Below are 25,864 nucleotides of genomic sequence, written 5' to 3'. Positions count from 1 at the left end.
AACTCAAAACATGCTTCTCAGGAAAAAAAAAAAAAAAGTTTACACTTATTCTGGAAGCCTCACAGTACAAAAAGAACCCAGCATTAAACTCTATAGTATTAATAATCCTCTTCCCTGAGCCCTGAGTGCTTCATTAAAATGCGAACAACAATAAGAGCAATACCCAAGAAATTACAATTCTGTTTCACATATGGGATCTTCATTTGTAAACAAGGACCTTTGACTTTAATGGATGATTCAAAACCCAGGGAAAAAAAAAACAAAGCAAAACAATAACTGTATTTCCTGGGGAGGCCCCCCCCCCCCCCCCCCCCCCCCCCCGAAGCCAAGACATTTATAACCTGTGCACACTAATGAAACGAACAACACACAACTCATCTGTTCTTCAAGATGTTTGAAAGAACAAACAGAACAAGAAAAGGATGACAGCTGCATTTAGCCTTTCCTGTTCTACCCACGGAGCATATTATATGCCTTTGCATTTTGTGGTTAACCATTGAAAGGAAACATCAGACATACTCACAGGTCTCATAGTATCTTTACTTATGACAATCTGGTTACCTTAGTACCCTGCAAAACTGCAAGCATGGAGCCCATAAAATCAAAAGCAGTCTCTATTTTCCCCCTTTTTTCTGTCATTGTACTCAATGGTGAAGTGGACATTTTGCCCCAAAACATTATGAGTTATTCTAGTACAGACAACTTGTCCTCAATTTTAATCATCTCATGTGCAGCTTGACACTACCTTGAAAGGCATTTAACAATGATGTGTTGAAAGGCATTTAATATGCACTAATTACAGCTATCGCTACTTAAAATCCTTCGTAATTTAAGTCAATAAATGCATGACACACAGCTCCCCTGATCTACAGACATAAACCAACAAACAGATAAGTGATAGTTCTAATTTAAAGTGAATGAAGGGCAGACATCAAAATCAACTGAAGGGTGTAGATAAGAGAATAATGGGCACATTGTTTCTCAGAAAAGACCAAATCAAAATATTATAAAAAGTGTATTTTATTTTTTTTTATTTTTATTTTTTTCTTTTTCTTTTCCATTGCTGGACTCAAAGCACCTCTAAGGTGAAGATGTTCCTTTCTTTTGCAGACACAGAAAATGGATTTCATTGAGTAGATCAGAGACAAACCTGGAAAACAAGGTCCCCTGACACCTAGCCATGCACCTTACCCACTGGACTGCCCCAAATACTAAGGACAGCAAATAAAATAAATTGGGGCAAAATGAAAAGCTGTGCTGTGTGTTATCAATTAACCTTAGCCACTGAAGACTGCACAATCAAAGGATATGAATTTCCTTGAGGTAAAGAGTTTTGTGTCATGATATTTACACCCTGCAATGGTAAGACTGAAGAATAAAGGAGGATGAAAGCTCTCAATGAGGTGACCTCATTGCAGCCTTCCAGTATCTAAAGGAAGCCTACGAATAGGAGAGGAGTCAACTCTTTACAAGGGTAGATAATGACAGGACAAGGGGAAATGGTTTTAAGTTGAAGGAGGGAAGATTTAGGTTGGATACTGGGGAAAGTTCTTTACTATGAGAGTGGTGAGGTGCTGGAACAGGCTGTCCAGAGGGGCTGTGGATGCTCAAAGCCAAGTTGGATGGGGCCATAGGCAGACTGGTCTGGTATTAGATATGGCAATCCTTTTAGTCCCTTCCAACAGTAGCCATGCAATAACCACTGGAAAAAAAAAAGTCAGTAAAACTAATGAAAAATTCAGTTCCAGAGACTTAACTGGATTGGCTTCTAAATTCAGCTTTTAGAATCTTGGAATAACACACACTGACAGTTTACATCGTTAAATAATTGAATGTAAAATAAATGTCCCCTTTTAGTAATCATTCATTTAACTCCACCGTTACAATAATGCAACAAACCCTTGCTGATCTTAGCACATAAAAGTAAACCTATAAGAATACAGAGTATTATTCCTCCAGATTTTAGCTTCAGCATATCTTCTAATGCACAGAAGTATCACCTGCCACTGTTTGGTTTGCCTTTCCACCTGGACTGTAAGGCAAATACATACATATATAATGGATATGAAAGAGGATATTCAGTACTAACTTTAACAAGGATTCGAAAAAGAGAAAGAGCTGTTAAAATACATGTTGAACTTTTCTTCCTGGAACTCTACAAAGATGATTTTTCCTTCTCCAGCGAGTCTGGGAGCCAGTTACCAATTGCCAACTATTGGTCCCTGGAGTGCAGTTGGGATTTCTTATTTAATGTTCCGTGGTAGTAACCTGATCACAGTTAGCCCAGGTGTGGGATATGAAGGTAGAAATGTTGTTACAATTTTTTTGAAGTGTACATTCTATTAAGGTCAATCTTGGACTTTGTAACACAGCAGAGAAATTTCTTAGAAGACAGAACACAATGTATGGAAGAAGCATTATCTCACCAATGACCAGTAAATACCAGTAAATACATATTTTACAAAGATTCACTTTGCCAGTATTCTTTTCCACATTTAATGTAATTTTAAATAACGGTACTAAATGCATACAGCAGAACGTTTAAGCTACATTCACATATACAAATATGGATTTATTGTATGTATGTGTCACTGCTAAAGGCTCTTGTTGGCGAAGCAAAGACCCCTCTATGTGAACAGTACACAGTACTATGTACAACAGTACACGGATGTCTATCTAAAACAATCTCCAAGGTTTTAGTATCTAAAAGGAATATTTGCCCTTCTGATTGGTTGCCAACTAGTCATAAAAAAAACTTACCATCAGTAAGCCTGGGTTTTCTTAATCTCTTCTGGAAAACAGCATATGGCATTTAGCTTGCATTGAGAAAAATGCAAACTGCAGCATGCTTATTTTCAGACTACATCATGCAAAGGGGTGAATTATGTGCACAAGAGTGAAGCATAAAAGCTTCTCACTTAGGAAAATGACTACCCATGTATGTTGGCTGCAATCATGCCATATCAAGAATATTACTTAATAATAAGTGGGACAAGAACACGCACTTTATCCCTCTAACTGAACTTCATTATCTTCACATAGGCAGTCTTTCTGCAAAGAGATTATAGGCGTGAAGAGTATTTGCAAAACATTTACATTCACGGATAGTGATGGCAGTCCTGACATCAGATCAATCAAAGCCTCCCTCAGATCACAATGAAACTTCTATCAGTTGCCCCATCTCTAACATGTCCTCCCACCTTAGCTGTAACTCAGAATAACACACCTGGCAGTGGGACCCACACAACACACACCCGCAGAAGGCCTCAATTCAGGTGTATTCACCTCAGAACAGCTTCTAGGAAAACATCAGGCATTGAGCAATGCTAAATCCAGCACAGAATCACAGAACTGTAGGGGTTGGAAGGGACCTCTAGAGATCATCGAGTCCAACCCCCCTGCCAAAGCAGGCTCCCTACACCACGTCACACAGGAAGGCGTCCAGGCGGGTCTTGAATATCTCCAGAGAAGGAGACTCCACCACCTCCCTGGGCAGCCTGTTCCAGTGCTCCGTCACCCTCACTGTAAAGAAGTTCTTCCGCACATTTGTGCGGAACTTCCTACGCTGTACTTTCATCCCATTACCCCTAGTCCTATCCCCACGCACTACTGAAAAGAGACCAGCCTCACCACTATGGCTTCCACACCTCAGGTATTTATAAACCTGGATCAAATCCCCTCTCAGCCTTCTTTTCTCAAGGCTAAACAGACCCAGTTCCCTAAGTCTCTCCTCATAGGGGAGATGCTCCAGGTCCTTCACCATCTTAGCACATTTCAGTGATTTCCGTGCTGAGTGAATTATTCTCTCCATTCAGAAAAGCTTCCTGATTCAAGTCTGACTGTATCCAGCTTCAGACTCCAGCTACTGGGTCTTTCTTTATTCCTTTTTCTCTCCAGCATCAGTTTTATATTCCTCAGAAATGCATAGATTGTGATCAGCACGTCATAACCCTGACTTACAATTAAACATGCTAAACTCCCCAGATTGAGTATATGCAAGTATTTACATTACTATACTCAGATTTTAACAAGATTTCCGTACTACTGTTATATAAAAACTGGGAGATGACTGGATTTAATGCAGTGCAGATGATGTGCTCTCCCTTCAGACAGTGAAACTTTGGTAGTTCACGCTTTCACAAAGCTTCTTTGTAATGAATGTGGGCAAACTCAGAGGACATGTGAAAGACTGTGACAATTTTATTATTGCTGCCATTTAAACAATTAGGCAGATGAACTAAAATAAAATCTGGTTAATTGTAAACTGTAATTATCTTCGAGAGGAATAAACCAGAGAGGAAGAATTAATAAACATTAATTCTAAGTGCTCAAATAAACATAAAAGTTTTCTCAGACATTCTCCAAGTGGACAAGGAAGAGAGAAAACTGTAATATTGAAATGAAAGAGGAGAGCATCACAAAGCAGGCAAACTAAAAACTTCTTTGGGGAAGCATTAACAATCTTCAACTCACACAAACATTATTAGCGCTATTCTCAGGTTTGCTATTAATGCCACTGTGGACATTACCAGTGCTACAGTTTGCTTCTACATGAAATATATCAAGCTTAACTGATGCATTTTATCTCTCCTGATGTTACTGAAAGTGGAGTCGGCAACTCATGGGATCAAGAAGTATGAACTCCTGAAGCTCACATTCATGTGCACATCATAAGGTACAGTCACAGACATACCTCGCCTGTCAAGCTGAGCACAGACACAGTGTAGTGAATCTCTCCTCCCAATTACAAAGTCTTCCTCAGCATGTAAACATTTAAGAAAGACAGAAAAATGTCTACAGTCTATAATAATTAACCTATACATTGTTCTTATTTGGGGCTGGGAAGGAATAGTTAATGAACAGGTACACTCCAAGTTCATACAGTTTTGTACATACGTCAAGCCATATGGGAGTTATTACCTCCCTCCTTGATTTCTTTTTAATCTGAAAAATTTCTAACATCAAAACATTTGTCTTGTCTTAATGGTAGCGGCACGTGATGAGCCACCATGGATACAACTGGAGAGTAGAAATCAGTTTGAATCTTCCTCAGTTTGTTTTGTGGAAGTAATGTAAGTCAAGTAACTCTAGTTATCAGTATCATTAGTAGCATGAAGCTTGTTGATATCAGAGAAAAGGCTTAAGATAATCAACAAGCCAAGCAAAAATATTTTTGTTTTATAGAGTTAGTAATACAGTTGCTTCCAGATTTGAAAATGAGCATTTGGGTGCAGTGAAATGAAAGAGGCAATTGGAAACCAATTAGCTAAACTGAAAATGGAAATGGTTTCAGCCCCAGATCTGCAATCTGCAGAGAGATTAGCATCAGCATGCTTATTTTATCTTACACTCCTAAATGGGCCTCACATGATGAAGAAGTGCAAACAATCCTCAGTTTGGTAGAATTTGAATATTTCAACATTTATTAACAAGGGGTAATAAAACCACCACTGATAAGTTGACTTATTTGCATTCCTATGTTTACATATATTTAAGCAGATGGTTCTTTTGTCTATTTAGAGAGATGAAATTCAGAACAGGAGTTTTAGCACTAGGTTTGCTCCTTTACTCTGTTACATCAGGTTTAGATTGAAGAGGTTAATCCACCAATGTGATTTAATGCACCTGACTCCAACAGCAAAAACACTATAGAAAAGCTTCTCTGTTGCTTTTGGGAAGAGAAAATTACAAGTAAAATATATTTTGTTGGAGGTTGTACTGTTAATAATTCAGCGCCAGCATGGTGTGTTTGTTCTCTTATTGAAATTCACTGAAGGAAATTGGTATCATTTGCCAAAAATAAATAAATAGGACAACTAGAAAGAAAGCCCATCCTGTGGCTTAACGGTAGCCTCTTCTGAAATTAAAGCCATTAGACAGTTTTAAACCTATACCTCCATAGGTAAAAATACACATTAGAGAGCACTGATGATGTCCTGCTGTGCAGTTCTCTATGCTCTCACAAGTGAGTGCAAACTTAGAGGTAGATAATCCTGTACTTCACGTCATTTCTCTGTATTTCTCTGAATGGTAAGAATAAAATTTGCTTGGTATTAGTTAAATAGTAGATAAATTTAATTCTGTGCACACATCTCTTTCACACGCATCCACTGTGTCACAGACTATATACCAAATACACATGGTGTTCTTAAGAGACTACCATGTGGCCATGACCAAGACAGCAGTATTCCATATGGTGTTGCTACTATACCTATAAAAAGACTTTAATGAATTCTGACTTCATATCATCACATAAGAAGTGTAATCATAGTATAGAAATCCAACGCCAGCTTCATTCTGTTGGTAGCAATCTATCCACTGATGTATTTTCCTCTCTCTTTCTGCACTGGATGGCTGAGCTCACCTCTAACAGGCGTGTGGGGACAGCCGTCGTCCATCTGTTTCATTTTAAATAAGGCTTTATTTTTTTTTAGCTGTTGCTTAGGCTGCCCAGTGGCTCTTGGATGAGTTATGTGGCTTTTCTCACTCTTTAAAACATTTCCTTGGTGTGATGCCCACAAAAGCTTCACGAGGGTAATGCTGTTGTTGACACATTAGCAATCACTGCCTATTGCACTGAACCACAACATCTTTTCCTCAAGCCCTCCTCAGCTCATTCAGTCATTTCATTTCATAGATGTAGATGGTTATTACTGGGCAAGGTCTCTTTTTGTCTCATTGCTTGCAATGCACCAGTTAGTCAGCAACATTAGCAGGAATGATAGGTTCTGTGCTACCATAAATAATCAATAATAATTAAATTATTGGATCTTTGGAAAAATAAGTAAGCCATTCTGCCATTTGTCATGGATCATGTTTTCTAATTTACTTTCTCACAATCGTACTTATTAACTCTACTCTTTCGGAAATTAAATACTCTGTTTTAGGTTTCTCCTCATTTCTCTATTTGTTTTTAAGGTAAAAATACAAAATTATTTTATAACTTAAATTGTTTCTATACACCAGAGATAGGCCTTTATTCACAATGAACACTTTCTTTACAATTGGTATATGTTGCAGGGGCTGTTGAGCAAATGAACTTTTAAGAGAGTAATTTTAAGCTCAGTAAAATGCAAACGTTCTAAGTCATGAAGAAGAAGAAGAATCTTAAGAACTAAGAGAGAATTAGGCTGAGAAGTTCATGCATACAAAACAGAAAAGAAAGGGTCCATATTTTCCTCCATCTTTCCCTTAAGTAGCCACAAAGTCCTTGCAGTGATGGGGCAACCACCGCTCCTGCTGGGAAAAGAGCTGCCACATCCAAGGATGTTTCCCAGTAAGAGGCATTTTCTTTGTCCTTTTTCTCTCAGTTACTTGGTATTACATAAAAAATGTATGGTACACAATGCAGAAAAGCAAAGCAGCAACAATGAAAAGTAGGTACAGCGGACAAACTAAAAGCAGAAATTTTTACTTACTGTATTTATAGAAACTCAATACCATACATTACCATTACTTTTGTCAGTGCTCTGGAAAGAGCCTTATGCAACTGTGACAATAAGTCTTCAATGAAGGAGGCCTTGTCTGTTTTGAAAAGTATCTCTCTGTCTCTCATTAGTGTCTAATTTTTGAGCTACAGTGTAAAATAAAGGAAAATTACTCAACTTAAATCCTGGAATCCAGCACACTGAAAAAAAACCTCAGGGGGTAACGCAAACAAACTTAAACACCTTACCTGCCATTCTCATTCAATCTACATTTTAATCAAATAAACGAGTGTTTTAATATTCCCTTGATAAACTACAGCAGTTTTGCTGTGAGATTTCAAGACATACAGGGAATCTTACCATTCCCTCAATCTTGGGCAATAAGCAACCCTTCTGGTTTGGACCTGATCCTATTAGGTTAACCTGCATCCTTCAAACATCCTTTTAAATGCAGCTTCACAGAATAACAAAATTAATTGGGTTTGAAGGAACCTCTGGAGATGATTCTTTGATGTCCTCTGCTTGACTCCTTCTAGGACATCTTTTTTGAACTGGGGATCCCATAAATGGACATCATATTCCAGCCGCATCCGAGCAGAGCAGAGGGGAAGGATCACCTCCCTTGACTTGCTGAGCATGCTCTCCTTAATTCACCCCAGGATACCATCCAGCCTTCTTGGCCACAAGAGCTCAGTAGACACTTAGATGTGTTGAAGGACATGGTTTAGTGAGAACTATTGGTGATAGGTGGTTGGTTGGAATGGATGATCTCGTAGGTCTTTTCCAACCTTGGTGATTCTATGATTCATAGCCAACCTGCTGTGCACCAGAACATCCAGGTCCTTCTCTGCAGAGCTCCTCCTCAGCAGATCAAGCCCAACCTGTACTGATGCACGCAGTTATTCCTCCCCAGGTGTAAGACTATACAGCTGTCCTTGTTGAACCTCAAAGGTTGTGTTTTGCCCTTTCTACTCACAGAATTGTGATTCAAGATCATGTTCACATTTCACAGTATTTAATAGTCTGTGTGTCGCTTACATCCTGCCTTCAGAAGTACTATGGAATATTACACAGTGTTCCAGGTTCCCTTGCAAAGTTTTATCTGTGACCATAAACAATTCCCAATGAGTTTAATTTATAAAGCAACTATCTAGATAGATTCCATCAAATAATATTGACTTCTGCTATTATCAATCTTATCCCATTTATGGCTCATATGCACAGCTCCTCCATACTTCCTAAAGGAAACTAAACATTTAAAAAAACATTTAAATATTTATACTGCTCAGGCACTGCTTACAAGCCAAGGAGTGTTAGCAGCATATAAAGTGATGTTTGGATTGGTAACCTTATCTAAATTCTTAGTATCTATAAAGATTTTATCATTATATCAAACTAAAGCCTGCTGTATGGTTGGAGCTGTTCCAAGGTTGTATTCTGTAACTCACACAGTCAGGAAAAAAACTTACTTCCTTAATACAGGAAATAATTTAAGGCAGAATTCAGCTGAGCAAATGGAGCTGTTTTCTTCACCTCCCTCCGTGTTCAACGGGGAGAAACAGACATTCTTTGAACCTGACCAGACAACTATTCACACCAAACAACCCCAAACTTTCAAATGCCTGTTACTGTCCTTTCAGCTAAAGGCAGCCTACCTTTAGTACTACCTAGTACAGCAGGACCAGGCAGAAACATTTACATTTACAAGTAACATGAATCCAGACCTTTGTTTTTGTTTGAATGCATCTTTCTTTCATGGAACATTACCTGAGATAATTTTAAAAACCAAATCATTTTCCTTGGATGCTTGTAAACACAAACAAGATTTCTCAAATGACTGTGATATAATTTTCTTTCTTCTTAACTACTCAAATCACAGACTTCATTTTCAGTTGAATAAAACTGTTTATCTTTGCGTTCTGCCTTGAACCTGCAGTAATGATGTGCCTTTCATCCAATAACTCTTGTAGGACTCTGATGACAAATAGTGGATCAGTTCAAAGGGATTTTTTGGGTTTTCTCATTCTTGAGCATAAGAGGGAAAGGGAAAGAGCGGCATATTACAATGCAGAATCATCAAATAATACAATGTCATGTCAACCCACCTTGAAAGCTCTATTCAGCTTTCTCTCTTCCTATGGTTTTCATGTGGTCTTGCATATAGGTTGGACAATACCAGGCAGGGACATTTATCATTATTGCAAAGATAACTAATACCTTAAGCTCCTGTGCATCAAGTGGAGACTAGGACTTTGCTGCTGTTCGCAATGCAAAGAAGCACCACAAACTCATCAGTTTGGCTTAAAATAAACTGGTCAGGGAATTAGTTCAGATTTATTAATGCGTCCACTGGGAGTCTGTCCCTGATTCATAGACATCACAACCAAGAGGGTAAATTTTATCTTCTTCTCTGACCTCCTGCAATTCCCACAATGTACAGTAACATTCATTTCTCCTACTGACACTACAGTCATTTCTGTTTGTTCACAAATCACCCTGCAATAAAGTCTGGAGATGAGGATTACTGTGTTTCCTAACTGAGAGGCCATGTATGAGTCTCTCCTGGAAGGTGTTGAAGATTCTTTTGGTGAAGGAACCCTGCAGGCATCAAAGACTAAATCTTTTGCCTTTAATAAACTGAATAAACAGGTAGGAGCCACAAGTCTCACATACGCAATGATTAAACTCTCTTTCTCACCAGAAGAGCATAGCCTTATCCACAGTGCCATTTGCAAGCAGTTTCTAGTCTTATCGCTCTCCAGGACTGACAGTACGTAAAGTCTGTTACAGACAGACAGGCGCATCTATAGGAACTGCAGCTGAAATCTTTACAGATACCAACTTTCACATTGCCCTTCTCAGTTTTGGTTGAAGAAAATTGAAGGGAAGACGGAAGGAGAGATTCCTTAGTAGGAAACAGCTGCTCCAGTTTTCTTCTTTGCTGCTTTTATCAGCCAAAAAGCTAAAATTGTAACCCACTGTAACACAGGGGTGATGGACTCCTAATGGACAGAGAATGATGCCTTTGATTTTCTGGCTTTCCTTCCTAAAGCATCTGCTGATAAAAACTTTTCTGAGTGAGCTCAGCAAAAAGACTCTCTTCCCCCAAAATAAGTCCAATTGCCGATGTAATTCAGAACTGGAGAAACACTGTATGCAGCCAAATGGTCTCTGAGAAATAATTATTTAGCAGTTTCAAATATAGTTAGGATCTTCTTTCCAAAATTAGCAGCCAGAACTGTGAGAAGTAATAGAGGCTGTAAAGACCCAGATTTGAACTGCAGAAGCAACACGGTTTGCTCCACCACAGTCCTTCAAAAATGTGAATTATATTTCTACAGACCCATGGACTTGAGCACACTGTAGAACGCTAAGAATTATGTCATTTTATGCAGTTAATAGCATTAATAATATCTAATCTAGCACTAGTACAAGAAGATAGCAAACTGCAAGACCAATGGTATAATGTCCCTACTCGGTTCAGAGCAGTGTGAAGGACCGTGTGCTGGTTACTTCTACAGGGAGATTTCTTGCATGGCAGAACAATGAAGCAGAGTTTGTAATGGGAATGACTGTTTTTGAACTGTGTTAGAGCAAGGGAACCACAGTCTTCACCTCTATATTAATTAAGTCCATGGGGCAGGATGATATCCATACTAGCGTTCTGAAAGAGATGGCTAATATAGTTGCTGAGCTGCTCCCCATCATATCTGAAAAATCCTGGCTGGCTGGTGAAGTCCCCGTGACTGGACAAAGGGAAACAGTGACAGACCAAGAGGAGTTAAGAATAGAAAGTGATGAAGCATATACCTACTGCACATGTAACTGGGTGTTTCAACTTGGTGTCATCTCAATTGTCAAATGGTCACAACCAGTTGAGAAGAAAACAGAGACAAGGCCAGGAATAACCTCTCACTTCCCAAATACAAGTTGTCCTGCAATCAGCTCCACAATATAGCACCACTTATTTGATATGTTGATGTTCACAGCCATCTACCAATGCAAAGGCATGGTTACAGGCACAAAGTGAGAGCTGCTTTTCATTCTCAGAGGCAGCTAAGCAGTATGTACAGTACTTCCAGGGTGATTATGCTACATGATGCTCTAAAATAAATTCAATTATTAAACAACACCATATGTTACTTCCCTCCAGCTAAAAGCACAGTACACAGACACTTTGTTACAAAATCAAAACCTGATGGAGAAAATAATTACTAGATGTCACTACAAAGCTCCTATTGGCTGCAGCATGGGGCAACAGTGTAAGTTTTTGTAAGCATCAACCTCAGCTCCAAGCAGTGGTTCAATGTCCCTCTCATTGCTCTCTCCCACCCATGAAATGCCATAGTGCAGAGCTCTCACCTCCACGTGTCTTCCATTGCCTACAGGAATGGGCTAGAAGCAACTGCTAAGCAGCTCACTAGCAAATTCAATGCAAACATCACTGCGTTGCCTCCCAGAGCAGCCCCCAGACCCAGGAGGGCATATTGCACACCAGCAAGGCATTAATTCCCTCCCATATCTCCGCCTGGTGCTCAAGCAGCTCTGCAATACCTCCATCCATCCAGCCCTTTGTGGCAGCTGGATGCTCAGCAGGGCTCATTGCTTCCCTGCCCTGCAATTTACTGGATATCAAAGACTCCTCCTTTCAGCCCAGCTAAATCATTCATCCTTACCCTCATCATCTCGTTCCTCAATTACAGCAGCTCCTTCCTACCTGCTGGCCAATTCCCACATGCTTCTTTCCTTACCAGCCTGTTCACATCACAGCTGCTAAAATTATCTTCCTAGTCTGACGGCCTGGAAACATCCTTCCCTTCCTCCTATGATAGACATGAGCTTATACTGTACCAAGTCCTCCCCTCCCACCCAACACATCACATCTAACTACAGAATGTGCACACTCTCAACTCAGCAGAAATCCTTCTGTTACATCTTGGATTTCATCTCTTGTGGCCCTTTGCTCCTTCTTTAAGTCGCTAAGCCTTTATGTGCACTTTGCCCTGAGGTTTTCATTAAAAGCTTTTACAGGACAAGAAGGAGTGGCCACAAGTTGCAGCACCAGGGGAGGTTCAGGTTGGATATTAGGAAACATTTCTTCTCAGTAAGAGTATGAGGCACTGGAAGAGGCTGCACAGGGAGTGATGGAGTCACCATCTCTGGAGGTGTTCAAAGCTGTTTCCCAAAAGAAATTCCCAGAGCATATCACAGATCCGGATGCCATGTGAGGAGAGAGGTCCCCAATGGGCTGAGCTCAGAAATTACATCCCCAAAACTGATACAGCCAACAGGAGGAACTGGACGTACAATCTTTGAGCTAGTGATAAATACATTTCAAAAGCTACAACTAAAACAAGACAGCAAAATAAAGATCATTGCGAAAGGAAGAAAAATAAAGGTGCCCTGCAGAGAACATGAAGGATAAGAAAAGCACAAAGGAATAATTCAGTAACATAGCTTCCAGAGGAGAGATACTTTCGAACACTAAAATAAACCCTCTATTCCTTCCTGTCTGGAAAGAAATACCCTGAACACTGAAGGTATGAGATCACCCACCGGTTTCAGGTGAACAGGTTGCAAATAAAAACAACTGATACTCTTTGAGGTTCAAAACACCTTTATTTGGTGCCCCTTAGAAAATATGAAGAGTTTTTTTTCAGTACTAAGAGAAAAAGATAAAGAAGAAACACATGAAGAACACAACTGGATACAAGTGTAACTGTGATGAGAAGCGCCTTTAATTGATAAAGTTTTCTATCTTAAAAACCACAGAAATGAATCTGAGAAAATCTCATTAGCCCTGGAATTAAAGCACAAGCAGATCTAAGACTTTTGCAAGGAGACACTGAAGCAAGAGAGAAACCACACCTCTTTAACAGCAGAGGCAATGCAGAAAAATAATAGGATGCTAAGCTTAAAACAGTGAAGTCATTCAATTTATTAGGAAAAACATGAAAAATCCGATAACTAGTTCAGAATAAACAGTAAAAGTTTCTGGATGTACTTTGTAAGGGATTAAGTGGAACAGATAAACTTCCTTAACGCAAGAAACATCCAACCATCATGTGAACTGTCATGAGCTTCAGTAAAAAGAGAGGGGATGAGGCTGGATAATCGCCTCCTATAGGAGGAGTTCACTGGTGAATTTCACATGCCTTAAATGAGTTTAATACCTTCACTCGTTGATAACAGTTGGATAACATTTGGCAAAGTTAAAATATTTATTTCTCCTACAACTAAGAAAGCATAGTTGTAATACTTAGAGACTGGAGTAATGGCCTACTACATAAACCTGTTGATAAAAATGTCATGCGAAGATGTTCAACTGAATATTAAAAGATAAAAGGTATATTAATTGGATTTATGCCATCTGAAAAGGATTTATGGTGGATAAACAAGTTGTAGGTAATCATGGGAGGTCCTTTATGATGCCATAAAAAACTACTGACTGTGATTTAGGCACTGAAAAGTACAAATAGTTTCCAAGACTATTCAGATAAATCCATTACAGAAAGCTCATCATGACCTAATGGACACAAAGCTGTGGATACAAACTGTGATCCAAAAGTGCGTGGGATGCTGCTTTCCAAAACCAGACAGATTTGTTCGGGAAAGTGGACTTTACTCTTGACGTTTTGTTCCCTGAAACTGATTCCTCCTGCTGGCCTCTTTAAGGTAGGTTAGAAAAGGACCCCTGGTCTTCCCTAAAACAGCTCTTGTTCTTGTTCATTCTTTTCCCTTTTCTTGACCCCCCTCCACCAAAAGCCAGTAACTGAAGAGAAAGAAGATTCCGAAGCACTATGTAAAAAAATTTTGTGCTTGCTGTAACTTCTAGACATCTGTTTCTGATTTATGTTAAGGGATGAGAAGTCCTCGATAAGAATACGGGAGGGTGATGGTGAGACTGAGATGTGATATCCCACCAGCTCAAACACAGTGGAATAGAGAATTCCGGTGGGAAAACAGAGAAAACGGCTTGTAATTTACAGGTAGGCAGAGAATGAGAATGGCAGAGGGGCATCACTCACAATTAAAACCCACTTACTTTTCAAGACACTTTCAGATCTCCCTTCAACTACAAGAAGTTGTGATCTTCTCGTATCTCTCTCAGATCCAGCAGGTGTAAGGGAGATCTGACTCAGCTCTCCTGGACCAAATCCTCCCAAGAAAGTATAAAAAATCTTACTAAGAAATCTACAATAACCTAAACAGGATAAAATTTTTCTTTTTGTAGACTCATAGCACCATTAAGGTTGGAAAGAGCGCTAATATAATCTAGTCCAACCATCAATCAATTTTGTGCTGTCTTCCAATGGAAACTGAAAAATAAACACAGGACATCTCTCCATAGAACACCTTCTGAGGGACTGAAATGTGCAGATGAAGAGTTTTCTTGTTTTCTTCTCTTTTTTCTTCTAGTTTGCTGGTAGACTCTGAACTTCTCAAATGCAAAAGTGATCAGCTCCTTCCATCACTGAAAACCTTCTTTGTGACACATTCTCAGAAACCCTCAGCTCTAAAAGCATATCTCAGCACCATCTGTCATAGTAGCCAGCTTTCTGGACTAAGCATTGCTAAGACTGAAATGCAGCCTAGCGCTGTTTCTTAAGGGGCTCTGAAAAATATCTAAACGTGCTTGGGGTTTAAATGTGTTTGTTACCTACCACCAAAAAGACATCTACAGAGGAATCCATTCTAAAGATTTTCCTGGGCTCTTCCAATCTGATCCCATAGCCACGTGTTGAGAAGCCATCTCATTCAGCCTCTGTGGGTACCTCTGCTGCAGCAGTTGGGATCTCAAAGCTCATTGTGCTGCCTATGGCAAAGGAAGAGCACAAAAATATGTGTGATTTTAAGGGCTACCTCTGAGCACCAGATTATTCAGTTAACAGAGGATATTTTTTTCTGCAGGACCTTAATTATGTTTTGTGGCCTCCATGCCAGACATCATTGACTGTCATTAGGTTCACAGACTTTAGATTCACAGTGGTGGTAGCAGCCCTGAACATAGTGAGTGCATTTAGATCTACATACAAAAACTTGCTTGCAAAGCTCCTAGGCATAAAGATGTGAATTGGCTGTTAAATTAGATGATAAAAAGGAGGCTGACTTTGCAAATATATTCATGATTGGAAAGACAAAATGGGAGGGGATCTTCTATGTTTTCCACATCTTCTAATCAATATTGCTTGATTTCTAGCATCTGAATACTCCTGCAGCAGCTCAACGAGTTGCCTCTAGGGACAGCTCTAATTCAAACAAGAATTAAGCCATAAACAACAGTACCTTTTGGAAAAGGCACTCAGCAATACCTTACATTCAGCACGGTTCAGCTGTAGCACATACTAGCAGAGTATACACATCAACTACCCAAGACGTCACTGTAGGAAGGAAGCTTTGGAAAGCTGAACCCTCTCCTAACTGCCAAGGTCCAACAGCTTGTTTGTATTACAGATACACAACTGCTCCGTTTTAACATCAAATTCATGACAAGGCAGAAGGGTTTCAGTACTCACACTTTAATTTGCGCTAACATAAAGGACCCAGCAAAAATGGTTGCTGAGATGAAAGAACTGTACTGGTTTTAAAACAGTGGTGAGATCTGAAGCTGAAGTATGAACAGAATGTCACCGTAAATAGCAGAAACAGGGATCTTCCAAAGAACCTGAATTTCAGAAAACACTAAAACCAAACTCCTTTTCCTCTTACTTTGAAAACCTGGAGGTGACCCTTCATGGTGTACTTACAAAGAAATAACAGTTTGTATTTTCATAAGAGCAAAAACATATCTAAGACCAAAAGCCTATAAAATGGAAAGGAAACATATGGCTTTTTAAAACTGTTATTAGCATAATTCCATTTTATCATTAGCTTAACTTAGAGGTTAACATATTTCATATTTCATATTACCAGTCGTATCTGCTACAAGCATGCTGAACAAATATCATATAAATCACAGAGACTGACAAGATTTAATAGAAAAAGCTGCTAAATTGACCTATAAATATAACCCATTACAATGCATCAGCTGGTGCTGCCACTTTCTTGGAATCTAAGGAAGAAATTAGGATAGTTGTTTAATAGCCACCCTCAAGTGTTTTACATGACCACAGGATTCAGAACTTAAACCCAGGAAATCGATCCCACATCCAGAGTTTCACATCTGAGTGATGCTTCTGCAGCATGCTGTAATTCAGAGCGGGACTCCAACCACTTCCCCTGTTCTTATCATCTCTGATCTGTATGAAGGAATGGTTTACCTCTTTGACAAGAGCACATTTTAAAATCACTGTTTGGAAACCCAACAGTTCTCTAAACCCTGTTTGCTCTGAATCTCATTTTCTCTTTGCTGGGGGAGGCAGAATCTAATATTTATGATTCCTGTTCCTGCAAGGAAGTATTTGCAGTGCTTCTGATACATGTTACTGGGTTAATCATCTTTTATTTCTTGAAATGTACATATCTTTTGTTCCTACAAGGTAATGAAGGAGAGTTACTCATCTTCATAATTAATCTTGGATTTTAATTAAACCTATTAACTGAACATGTCAAATGTTTGGCACTTCCAAAGCAGCATAAAAATTACACTTAATAATAAATGTTACTTAACCACACGTTGCCCTGACTTATAGCGCAGCCACAGCATCTATAAAAAGATCCCTCTGCTATTTTATTTGGTATTAATATGATTTATTATGTTTTAACAAATGTATTTTATTCACTCCTCTGTACCACCAGCAGCACAAGGATAAATTTCAGCTTAGAACATGGTGTGTTCTGTACAGTACACTGAAATAAATGAGCTTGCAATGACAAATACACACTTTCTGCTATCTTCCTGAACTCTGTGTAATAAACTCAAAATGCACTATTTATGCATCTCATGTCCTGCAACCAGACTAAGCAAATGAGCAACTCACAAGAATAAACATAAGGATGCAAGGAAATGTTTGTAAGACCGGAAACCAAATTGGTAGGGTAATCAATGCTAGTATTTAAACACAGAAGTGTCACAATGAATACAATACCACACACTGTTTTGAGGTGGACAAAAGGACATTATGAGAGGCAATGGCCCCATGTTGCACCAGGAAAGGTTCAAGTTGGATACTAGGAAAGTTTCTTCTGAGAAAGAGTGGTGAGGCATTAGAACAGGTTGAACAGGAGGGTGGTGGAGTCACCATCCCTGGAGGTGTTTAAGAAACGTGGAGATGTGGCACTGAGGGACATGGTTTAGAAGACATGTGAAAGGCCTGAGCTGAGAGACACTAAACCACTTCTGTGACACCATCATAATTCACATCCTCAATGGATGCATTCTCATTCCATTACATGGATATTGATTCAACCCATGTAATTAATATTATGAAAGCTTTTTGACACTGACCAGCTTGTAAGCTGGTAATCAAAGAGAACACAGCTTTAACAACCAAATCTATAAGGAAGTGTTTTTCACAATCAGATAACTGCCAGAGAGAAGTCTGAGAATGCCAAAGACATGGAGATGAAGGATATCATAAAACAGATGGATGCTCATACACACACATATACAAAATCCTGCTAAACCTTTTCCTCCTTTGATTAACCAAGGCACTATAGCCAAGGTGACTAAATGGAAGCACTTCAATTTCCATGCTTTGGAATTTCAGTGACACGTGATTTTCAGAACTGTGATCATATGTAGATCTAGTCCTTGAAAAGCCACTTCAGTAAATGAAATTCGGGGTGAGAAAAAGCAAATACTGTGCTACATCTAAATGGCACTACAACAAACCAAAGGATTATTATTTATATTCAAACCACGCAACCATGTTAATGGACAAAAACAATAAGTTGTGTCCAGAGAGAATTAACACTAGACTGGGAAAAGTGACATTTCCTGTCATTTTCTAGTGTGGTGAGAAATTGTTGATTCAGTGGCAGGACTGAAAGTGGGACGAGTTGCATTAGTTGTGGCAAGGAGTCCAGACAGAAGACACTGCAGAAGACCAATGGAATTGGGAGGGAGAAGAGGAAACCTGCAGATGCTTTAGGATAGATTTTACTTGCTCCACATGGTAGCTGCACATTCTCAGCTGACTAGAGGGGAACATTAAAGATCCCTTTACACTGATCTCAATGACCAAATGCAAACCTACATCCTTACTTAAGCAAAATAAACAATAACAACAAAGTATACAAATTAGCCTGGGTAGTTGGAGTCTATCACTTATGATACAAATGAAGAGTGGTGTAAAGCTTAAGGGACAGAGACTTTCTCCTATACCCAGGCAAGGCACTGTGCAGACAAGCACATTTGTTTCTGAAGCACTGGTAGAAGGGATGCAGAGAAAATGTCACAGATCAGCCACCCTCATAAAAATGCATACATGTGCCACTTCAGTTCTTTCTCCTCTCTACTTAGACATCTATTTATGTCCTTCTTCTTCTGCAGAAGATATTGAGTAAGGATTCTCGTGGTGACTCACTCCAAGAGAAGCAGATGGATATTTTTGTTCTGATTATCTGATGTTGTGCCACATACCGGTGTTGATTAACTATTACTGCTTAGCATATGAAAAGACAAAGTCCAGAAGTGCAGCCCTTTCATTACTTTGCCAGTTCACATGAACTTGAAACAAATAATTAAAATAATTCCTGCATGCTAACAGTGATAGATATGAAAGAGTAATCATCAGTTTATAGGACTCATTATGCTCACCCAGCATATATGCTCACATCTAGAATGAGATAAGATGAAGGGAAAAATCAAGGAAACATTTTCCTTCCTTTTAGAAAACACGGCAGAAGGAAAGCAACAACCAAGGTAAGTTTCCCCTTGCTCATCTGCATTGAGAGACAACACATGTATGTACACACATACATAGACACATACATGCACATACTTATACACAAAAAATAATCCTAAATTGTTTTTCTCCAATTCTGGCTCTTTCTTCCTCAATTAAATTATACAGTTCTGTAATAATATCAAACTGGCACCCCAGGCAACCCTACGGGCATGGTGTGGTGTGGTTGGAAAGCTGCGTGATAGAAAGGGATCTTGGTGTGCTGATGGACAGTTGGCTGAATATGAGCCAGCAGTGTGCCCAGGTGGCCAAGAAGGCCAATGGCATCCTGGCTTGTATCAGGAACGGTGTGGTAAGCAGGACTAGGGAAGTCATCCTGCCCCTGTACTTGGCATTGGTGAGGCCTCACCTCGAGTACTGTGTTCAGTTTTGGGCACCTCAGTACAAAATGGACATGGAGGTACTGGAGCAGGTCCAGAGAAGGGCAATGAGGCTTGTGAAGGACTTGGAGAATCAGCCCTATGAGGAGAGGCTGAGGGAGCTGGAGCTGTTTAGTCTGGGGAAAAGGAGGCTGAGGGGGAGACCTTATTGCTCTCTGTCAGTATCTGAAAGGTGCTTACAGTGAGAGCAGGGCTGGTCTTTTCTCACTAATGACAGGATGAAGGGAAATGACCTCTCAAGATGCACCAAGGTAAGTTTAGGTTGGATGCTGTTTATCTTGCTCCACAGCTGCTGCTCTGAACAGCTTTTCTTGTATTCCCACAGTCGGATGTTAGGAAACACTTCTTTACAGAAAGGGTAGTTAAACTGTGGAATAGACTCCCCAGGGAGGTGGTTGAGTCACCATCCCTGGATGTGTTTAAGAGCCATTTGGATGTTGTGCTCAGAGGTATGATTTAGCAAAGGGTTGTTAGAGTTAGGGTACCATGGTTAGGCTGCAGTTGGACTTGATGATCTTTGAGGTCTTTTCCAACCTGACTAATTCTATGATTCTACTAAATCTTCTGAAAGATGAGAAAGGAAAAGCCATATTCAGGCAATGTTAAAGTGTAAACAGAGCACTGTGCTTAGGTATCATTGTTATGCCTTCAAAGATACTTTATTTGGGAGACTTTATGGCATCTGCCCCATCAGTCCACTAACAATGTAAACCTGTGCCTTACAGCTCAGAAGCCTGAAAGGACACAGGGGGCTGGAACCAGATGATCTTTGAGGCCCCTTCTAATCCAAGCTATTCTATGGTATGGCTCCCACAGACCTTGAAAAGACTTGGCCATTCATGGCCAAATGATCACCACACAACGTTTGTGCTCCTTGCATCAATGAGATGTGGAATATTTAATTTCTTGTATACTAAGCTGATGCAGTGAGGACAAGCACTTTGTGAAGATGACTCAGTCCTGACTTGCTGGGGAAAGACATTCCGATATTCCAGTGATGACAGGTATATAAAGCGCAGGTACAGAGGCATTCACATCATATATGAAGAAATAATGTGAAGCATCTAGAACAAGATTAAATGAACAGATTAGACAGACAGCAGAATCTATTTTTAAAGTTCCAATAATAACCACCTATGAGAAAACAAAATAATAGTGCTTCAGGAGATGAAAACTCCAATCAGCTGTCCAGTGTGATCCTGAGCTTAAGGGACACTGACAGAACAGAATGAGAATCTAAAAAAAAAACATTTTGATCACTGTTATATCTACTGGAAATTATAGCTTTCTTAATGAACTACCCATTGACAACATAATTCTGCTTTAATTCTGAAAGTAGTGACTAGTGCTTTCTCTATTTGCTTCATGCTTTACAATTCATTATCCTAAGAAAGGCCCAGTACTGCCTCTGCCTCATTTGGGCTGGGTTTGCAATGCATGAAGATTCAGCAGCTGGGCTACAAGGAGACATATAAAAATAAGAGATGCAATTGCACACAGCAGTAATTTCTTCACACAGATCAGCATTCTGGATGTCACCCCTATTGTCAGTTGGATTTTACACATTTATTTTACTACTTGGAGAGCCTGCAGAGTCTAAAGGAGGGACAAAATAAATGAGGGGAGAAAAAAAATATCTTTCCACGCTAACTGCTAAATTCTGAACTTCTGTATCTGTTCCTTGGAGATGAGCAGTAGTATTTCTGGTTTTGCAGAAGCAGCTCAGAAACGTGTGAAACACAAGACATGACTGGACAACATCCATGCAACCCCATGCTGTATTTTAGTCTGTCTCTTTTCCCATACAGAACAGAAGGCCTCTTGCAGAGATCAGGAGCAGGTGATCCATGCCAGGCGATGTGCAAACCTCACTGGTCCCGTGACACAAGCTGAACAAATAAGTAGCAAACCCACAGCCCAAGCAGTGAGTGGGGAGCACCTCTCAAAGCTTTCTCCTCCTCTTCCAGATGGATTAATCTTTAAACATAACTTGCTTTTCTTTTCCAGCGGGGAAAGAGTGGGGACAGACTTCCAAAAATAGGCTAGGCTGTCACAACTGCTAACTGTCACACAGGGCTGAGATTGGAGCTGATCTCCTGGGGAGGCGGCTGAGAAGAGAAAGGAGTAAGGAAGGAGAGAGAAAGGGTAATTCCTCTTTCCATAGCACGGTCAGAAAATGAATAGACAACCTGTGATCAATCACAAATAACACATAAGCCAAAAATCAGTCATTCCAAGCGAAACTATATAAATGTATCAGTTTACCATCAATTATTAGCAAAAGTGCTGTATTATAGAGCATCAAAGCTGATGCCCAAATGTACTCTCTGTCCAAGGTCTCACGGGGACAAATACAAGATTATTGCCTGTTTAAACAAATTGACCCAGCAAATTAAAGCAAAATGCTCTCTTTAAATTCAATTTTCAAATGCTGTTCTAAAAAGGCTCCTGTCCATGTGGCCTCTGCAGCAAACAGACACACTGAAGTCACAAAATGATTAGGAAGAAAATATGCTCAGCCTTACATGAGATCAGGTACTACTCAGATTAAATAGACAAAAGGTTATGTAGAAAAAAAAATAAATACAGAAATAATCCCACTTAAATCTAAACAAAAATGTGCTCAGTGCTAAACAACTAAACTTACAAGAGAAACAGAAGAAAAAGCTACAGCCACATCATTATTAAATGGACAAGAGCATAATCTCATTCTGCTGTGATCTTAGCCCTGTGCATCTAATGCATTCATTTTATTAAGAGGTCTGAAGTGGAATATTTGAAAACAGAAATCTTATTAAGAAAGTCTTCATCATCCTTGTTGGCATTTTTCCTTCCCACTGCATGAAGGAAATGCATTTTTACTGCATAATCTTTGCCAATAATGGACTAATCTTTTTTCATTGCCTGCCTTGGTCACATGTTGCTGTGGAACACTAAAAATGCACTCTTAAACTGCAGCACCGGGTGCTTTCTGATGCATCTGTGTACAATACTGATAACAACATCTCAGCATCAGGCAAAAAAAGACAACATAAAACTGGATATCATCACTAATCCATGAATTTAATTTCCCTTACTATCAGACATCAGTAGGTTTTGTTGCATGAAACGCTGATTTGTCATTTCTGGCACTGAGGGGAATGGTTTGGTGGGCACGGCAGTGTTAGGTTTATGGTTGGAGTAGATGATCTTCATGGTCTTTTCCAACTTTAATGATTCGACGATTCAATAAGACTGAGATACCAAAAAGAGGAAATTATTCAATTTTTTGAATGGTGACCATACGTAGAGACCCAAACAATGACATCATTGTGATTCAAGGTGCTGGTTCCCAACAGCATTAATCTGGCCTCTACCTGCAGGTCATCTCTTTCCCTTTCTTCAATGTGCTGTTTCATATATACTCTTGCTTAGCTCTATCGTGGTAGCTAAATTTTATTATTGCCTGAAGCCAATATAAAAAGTTGTTGGATTAAGCACTGACTGTTTAGTACAAACCCTATTTATTACCATTCTGTGTGGGTAAATGCTTCAGTGCTGTGCACCAAGTGGAGGCAGCTCCCATACCCTGAACATCATCAACAGCTGGATCAAGGCATGATCTTCTACTCAATAATCCATTGAAATGAGGGTGATTTTATAAGGAACAGTGATGAGTAATAACACTGTCAACAACACCAGCATTAAAGTTATCATAGATAACAAAGGGCTCTCATACAGCTCTATCATTTTTCATCCCCTTCAAACTGAAAGTATGCAAATAAAAGCCTACTTAAATAAATAAATCAATAGTCAGTGACCAATTTTTGTTCATGACAATATACAATACACTTAACTCCTGAACTCAGAGTCTGAAAACTAGCACAAGAGAAATGCAAACGTGGTTGCACTATCTTCAAACCAAGCCCTAGCCCAGAGCCCTGTATGTTCAAATGGTTCTTACGAGAGAGTGTATTAGTTTTTTGTAGGGCTCATTCACATCATGAACAGGTACAGAGATAACTGTTGGAAACAATTTATTAATAACATGCATGGCAACTTGCTGCAAGCCAAAAGACCACAGAAAAAACTCAGGCCACAAAAGAGTTGAGTTATGCACAAAATAAAAGTTTCCCCTGGATATAGTATAAGAACATAATCTGAGGACAGAACTAGAGCTAGAGTCAGAAGGTGATTATATTGTCATCCAGAAATGGCTTTAGGAGTAACATGGGCTCAAACCTTGAGCAAACACAGTGTTTAGATGGCAGCATGTAGAAATTGTTTTCAGACTCCAACACTTTCTTAACACATGCGTGTTAGGGAGAACTTACACACTTTGTGTAATTACAGGTTCTCATGGCAGTGATTTCGGGTCATCATTTAACAGATTAAAGCAGAGAGAGATCAACTGTCCTGATCTAGTCATAATTAGACCAACTCTTAAGTACTCTGTTGTTTTTATGTTAAGGATACTCATGAAATATTGCTGGGCTACTAAAAAGGAGAAAAGATAAAGCCAAGGATTTCTAATAGATGAGTTGTAAGAGATCAAATCATTAAGCCAAACAATTTGCACAAAGTGGGGCATTTGGAAACAATGACAGCAGTTTCTTCCCTGAGTTGAATCTACTTACAGATACCTCTTTCAGGCAGATGGCAAATTAAAAATAAGTAATGTACAGCATGGCCACTTTCTAACCTCTCCTGAAATACTTGGCAGCCTCAAGAACTGGCACATTCTATGACTGCAGGGACCAATACTCCCCAAGAATGCCCACATCATGTGGTCACCCTAATGAAAGAGACAGAGACAACAAAACCTCCTTTGAAGTGGGGAAGTACAACCGCTCAATTCCACATTTCTAGGGGAAAGAGTGGGATGCCGTACTCAAGCTGGACTGAAAAAAAATAATAATAATCCTCTTTTAGTTGTTTTCTCAAGTTAAATCAAGAGAGTTGCCAAATTGCTTGGATACCAATGTGCATTTACCAAATCAAAATACTGATTCATTGCCCTTCACTGGAACGAGCTGCTGGCTATTACAATTTGACAATTGTATGCTCCCACCTTTCCATTAGTGAGATAGTAATGCATGTATCACAAAGGTTTTGAGAAAGTGACAAAGATTTTTGGCTACTGATAAACAGCACTGCACAATTTACAAGACCAGAAGGTTATTTCAAGACAAAACTGCCATGAAACACCATCATTTAAATAATGAATGGCTGTGCTTGCTTGCTTATTTTCTTTCTCCTAAAATAATTTTTCTTGCTTTCTGTCAGTTGGCAACAAATAGATCTTAACATTTGCATTTCAAGCAAGAAGACAAATTCAGACAGTTGCTCCAAAAGGACTGGAAAATGTGTTGTAAACTCTATGATATGTATAAACCTATCAAAGATGCCCAAACTTAGCCAGACACGGGAGGTATTAGCAGTTTGTCAGAAGCTCAGGAGGAACCTTAATCTTGCTTAAGAGAGTCTGAAATTGCTCTTCTCTTTCATTTGGAAACACTACTTCTTTTCCTTTCTTTCTCTTTTCAATCATCAGCAGTCACTGTGGAAATCACAAAGTATTCAAGCCAAAAATGCCCACCCCTTCAGGCATCATTAAAGAGGTCCAACTTTTCATTATTATTATTCAGTGTAATTATGTGAACTAAAAACCAGCTCAAATACTATCAGAGTTTATGTTTGCAAATAATTAATACCTGTCTGAGACTTAATCAAAAAGGAGTAAGCATACATATGGGACAGGAGGAAAAAAAATACCCAAACCAGTTTTTATACAGGTCTACAACTATGAGATGCCTATGAAGTCTTGCTCAGTCACTCTGCCTGTTAAGTTTGCTCTCTCACGGTCTCAAATTATATCTTATTTACAAACTGTCTCAACTGATTTCTTCTGGTGGAACATGGACATCTGCTAAAGAATAGCCAAGTTGGAAGGCCACAGCTGCAGGGTGCTCTGCCTTTTTCCCAAATGGGAGGCACCACAGAGTTAGTCTCCCTCATAATAAAAGCTACATATCAGTATATATATAGAGAGAAAGCATATAAACCATACAGCACAGTTGGCTTTCAGTTTTAGATGCTACAATGCTTGGTGGGTGTTTTTAGAGAATGTTTGCATTATTTTACCTCTTTGCCTCTAAAACAGGATCTCTGTGAAAAGAAATAAAATATACCAAAGGTTTAACTATTTTTTTTTTTCTCTGACCATCCA

The 25,864-nt window shown here is 39.3% G+C and overlaps 1 protein-coding gene across 8 annotated transcripts in view; it reads right to left on the bottom strand.

Moving 5' to 3' along the window:
* TRAPPC9 (trafficking protein particle complex subunit 9) overlaps positions 1-25,864 on the bottom strand; it is a 411,991-nt gene that overhangs the window by 114,433 nt on the left and 271,694 nt on the right. The window contains exon 22 of one of the 8 annotated variants that reach the window (XM_085539282.1): positions 15,137-15,243. The exons of the other annotated variants lie outside the window; for them this stretch is intronic. Within the exon in view, the coding sequence (XP_085395408.1) occupies positions 15,182-15,243 (62 nt within the window). The 3' untranslated portion in view covers positions 15,137-15,181. Of the gene's footprint in view, positions 1-15,136; positions 15,244-25,864 lie in introns of those variants that run through there. 8 annotated transcript variants of the gene reach the window in all.

The sequence above is a fragment of the Coturnix japonica genome, chromosome 2, assembly GCF_054131305.1.
Source record: "Coturnix japonica strain WE chromosome 2, WE-NBRP24, whole genome shotgun sequence".
Taxonomy (NCBI): domain Eukaryota; kingdom Metazoa; phylum Chordata; class Aves; order Galliformes; family Phasianidae; genus Coturnix; species Coturnix japonica.
Note: the sequence above shows the minus strand (reverse complement) of the source record. Positions and strands in the feature narration are given on the sequence as shown.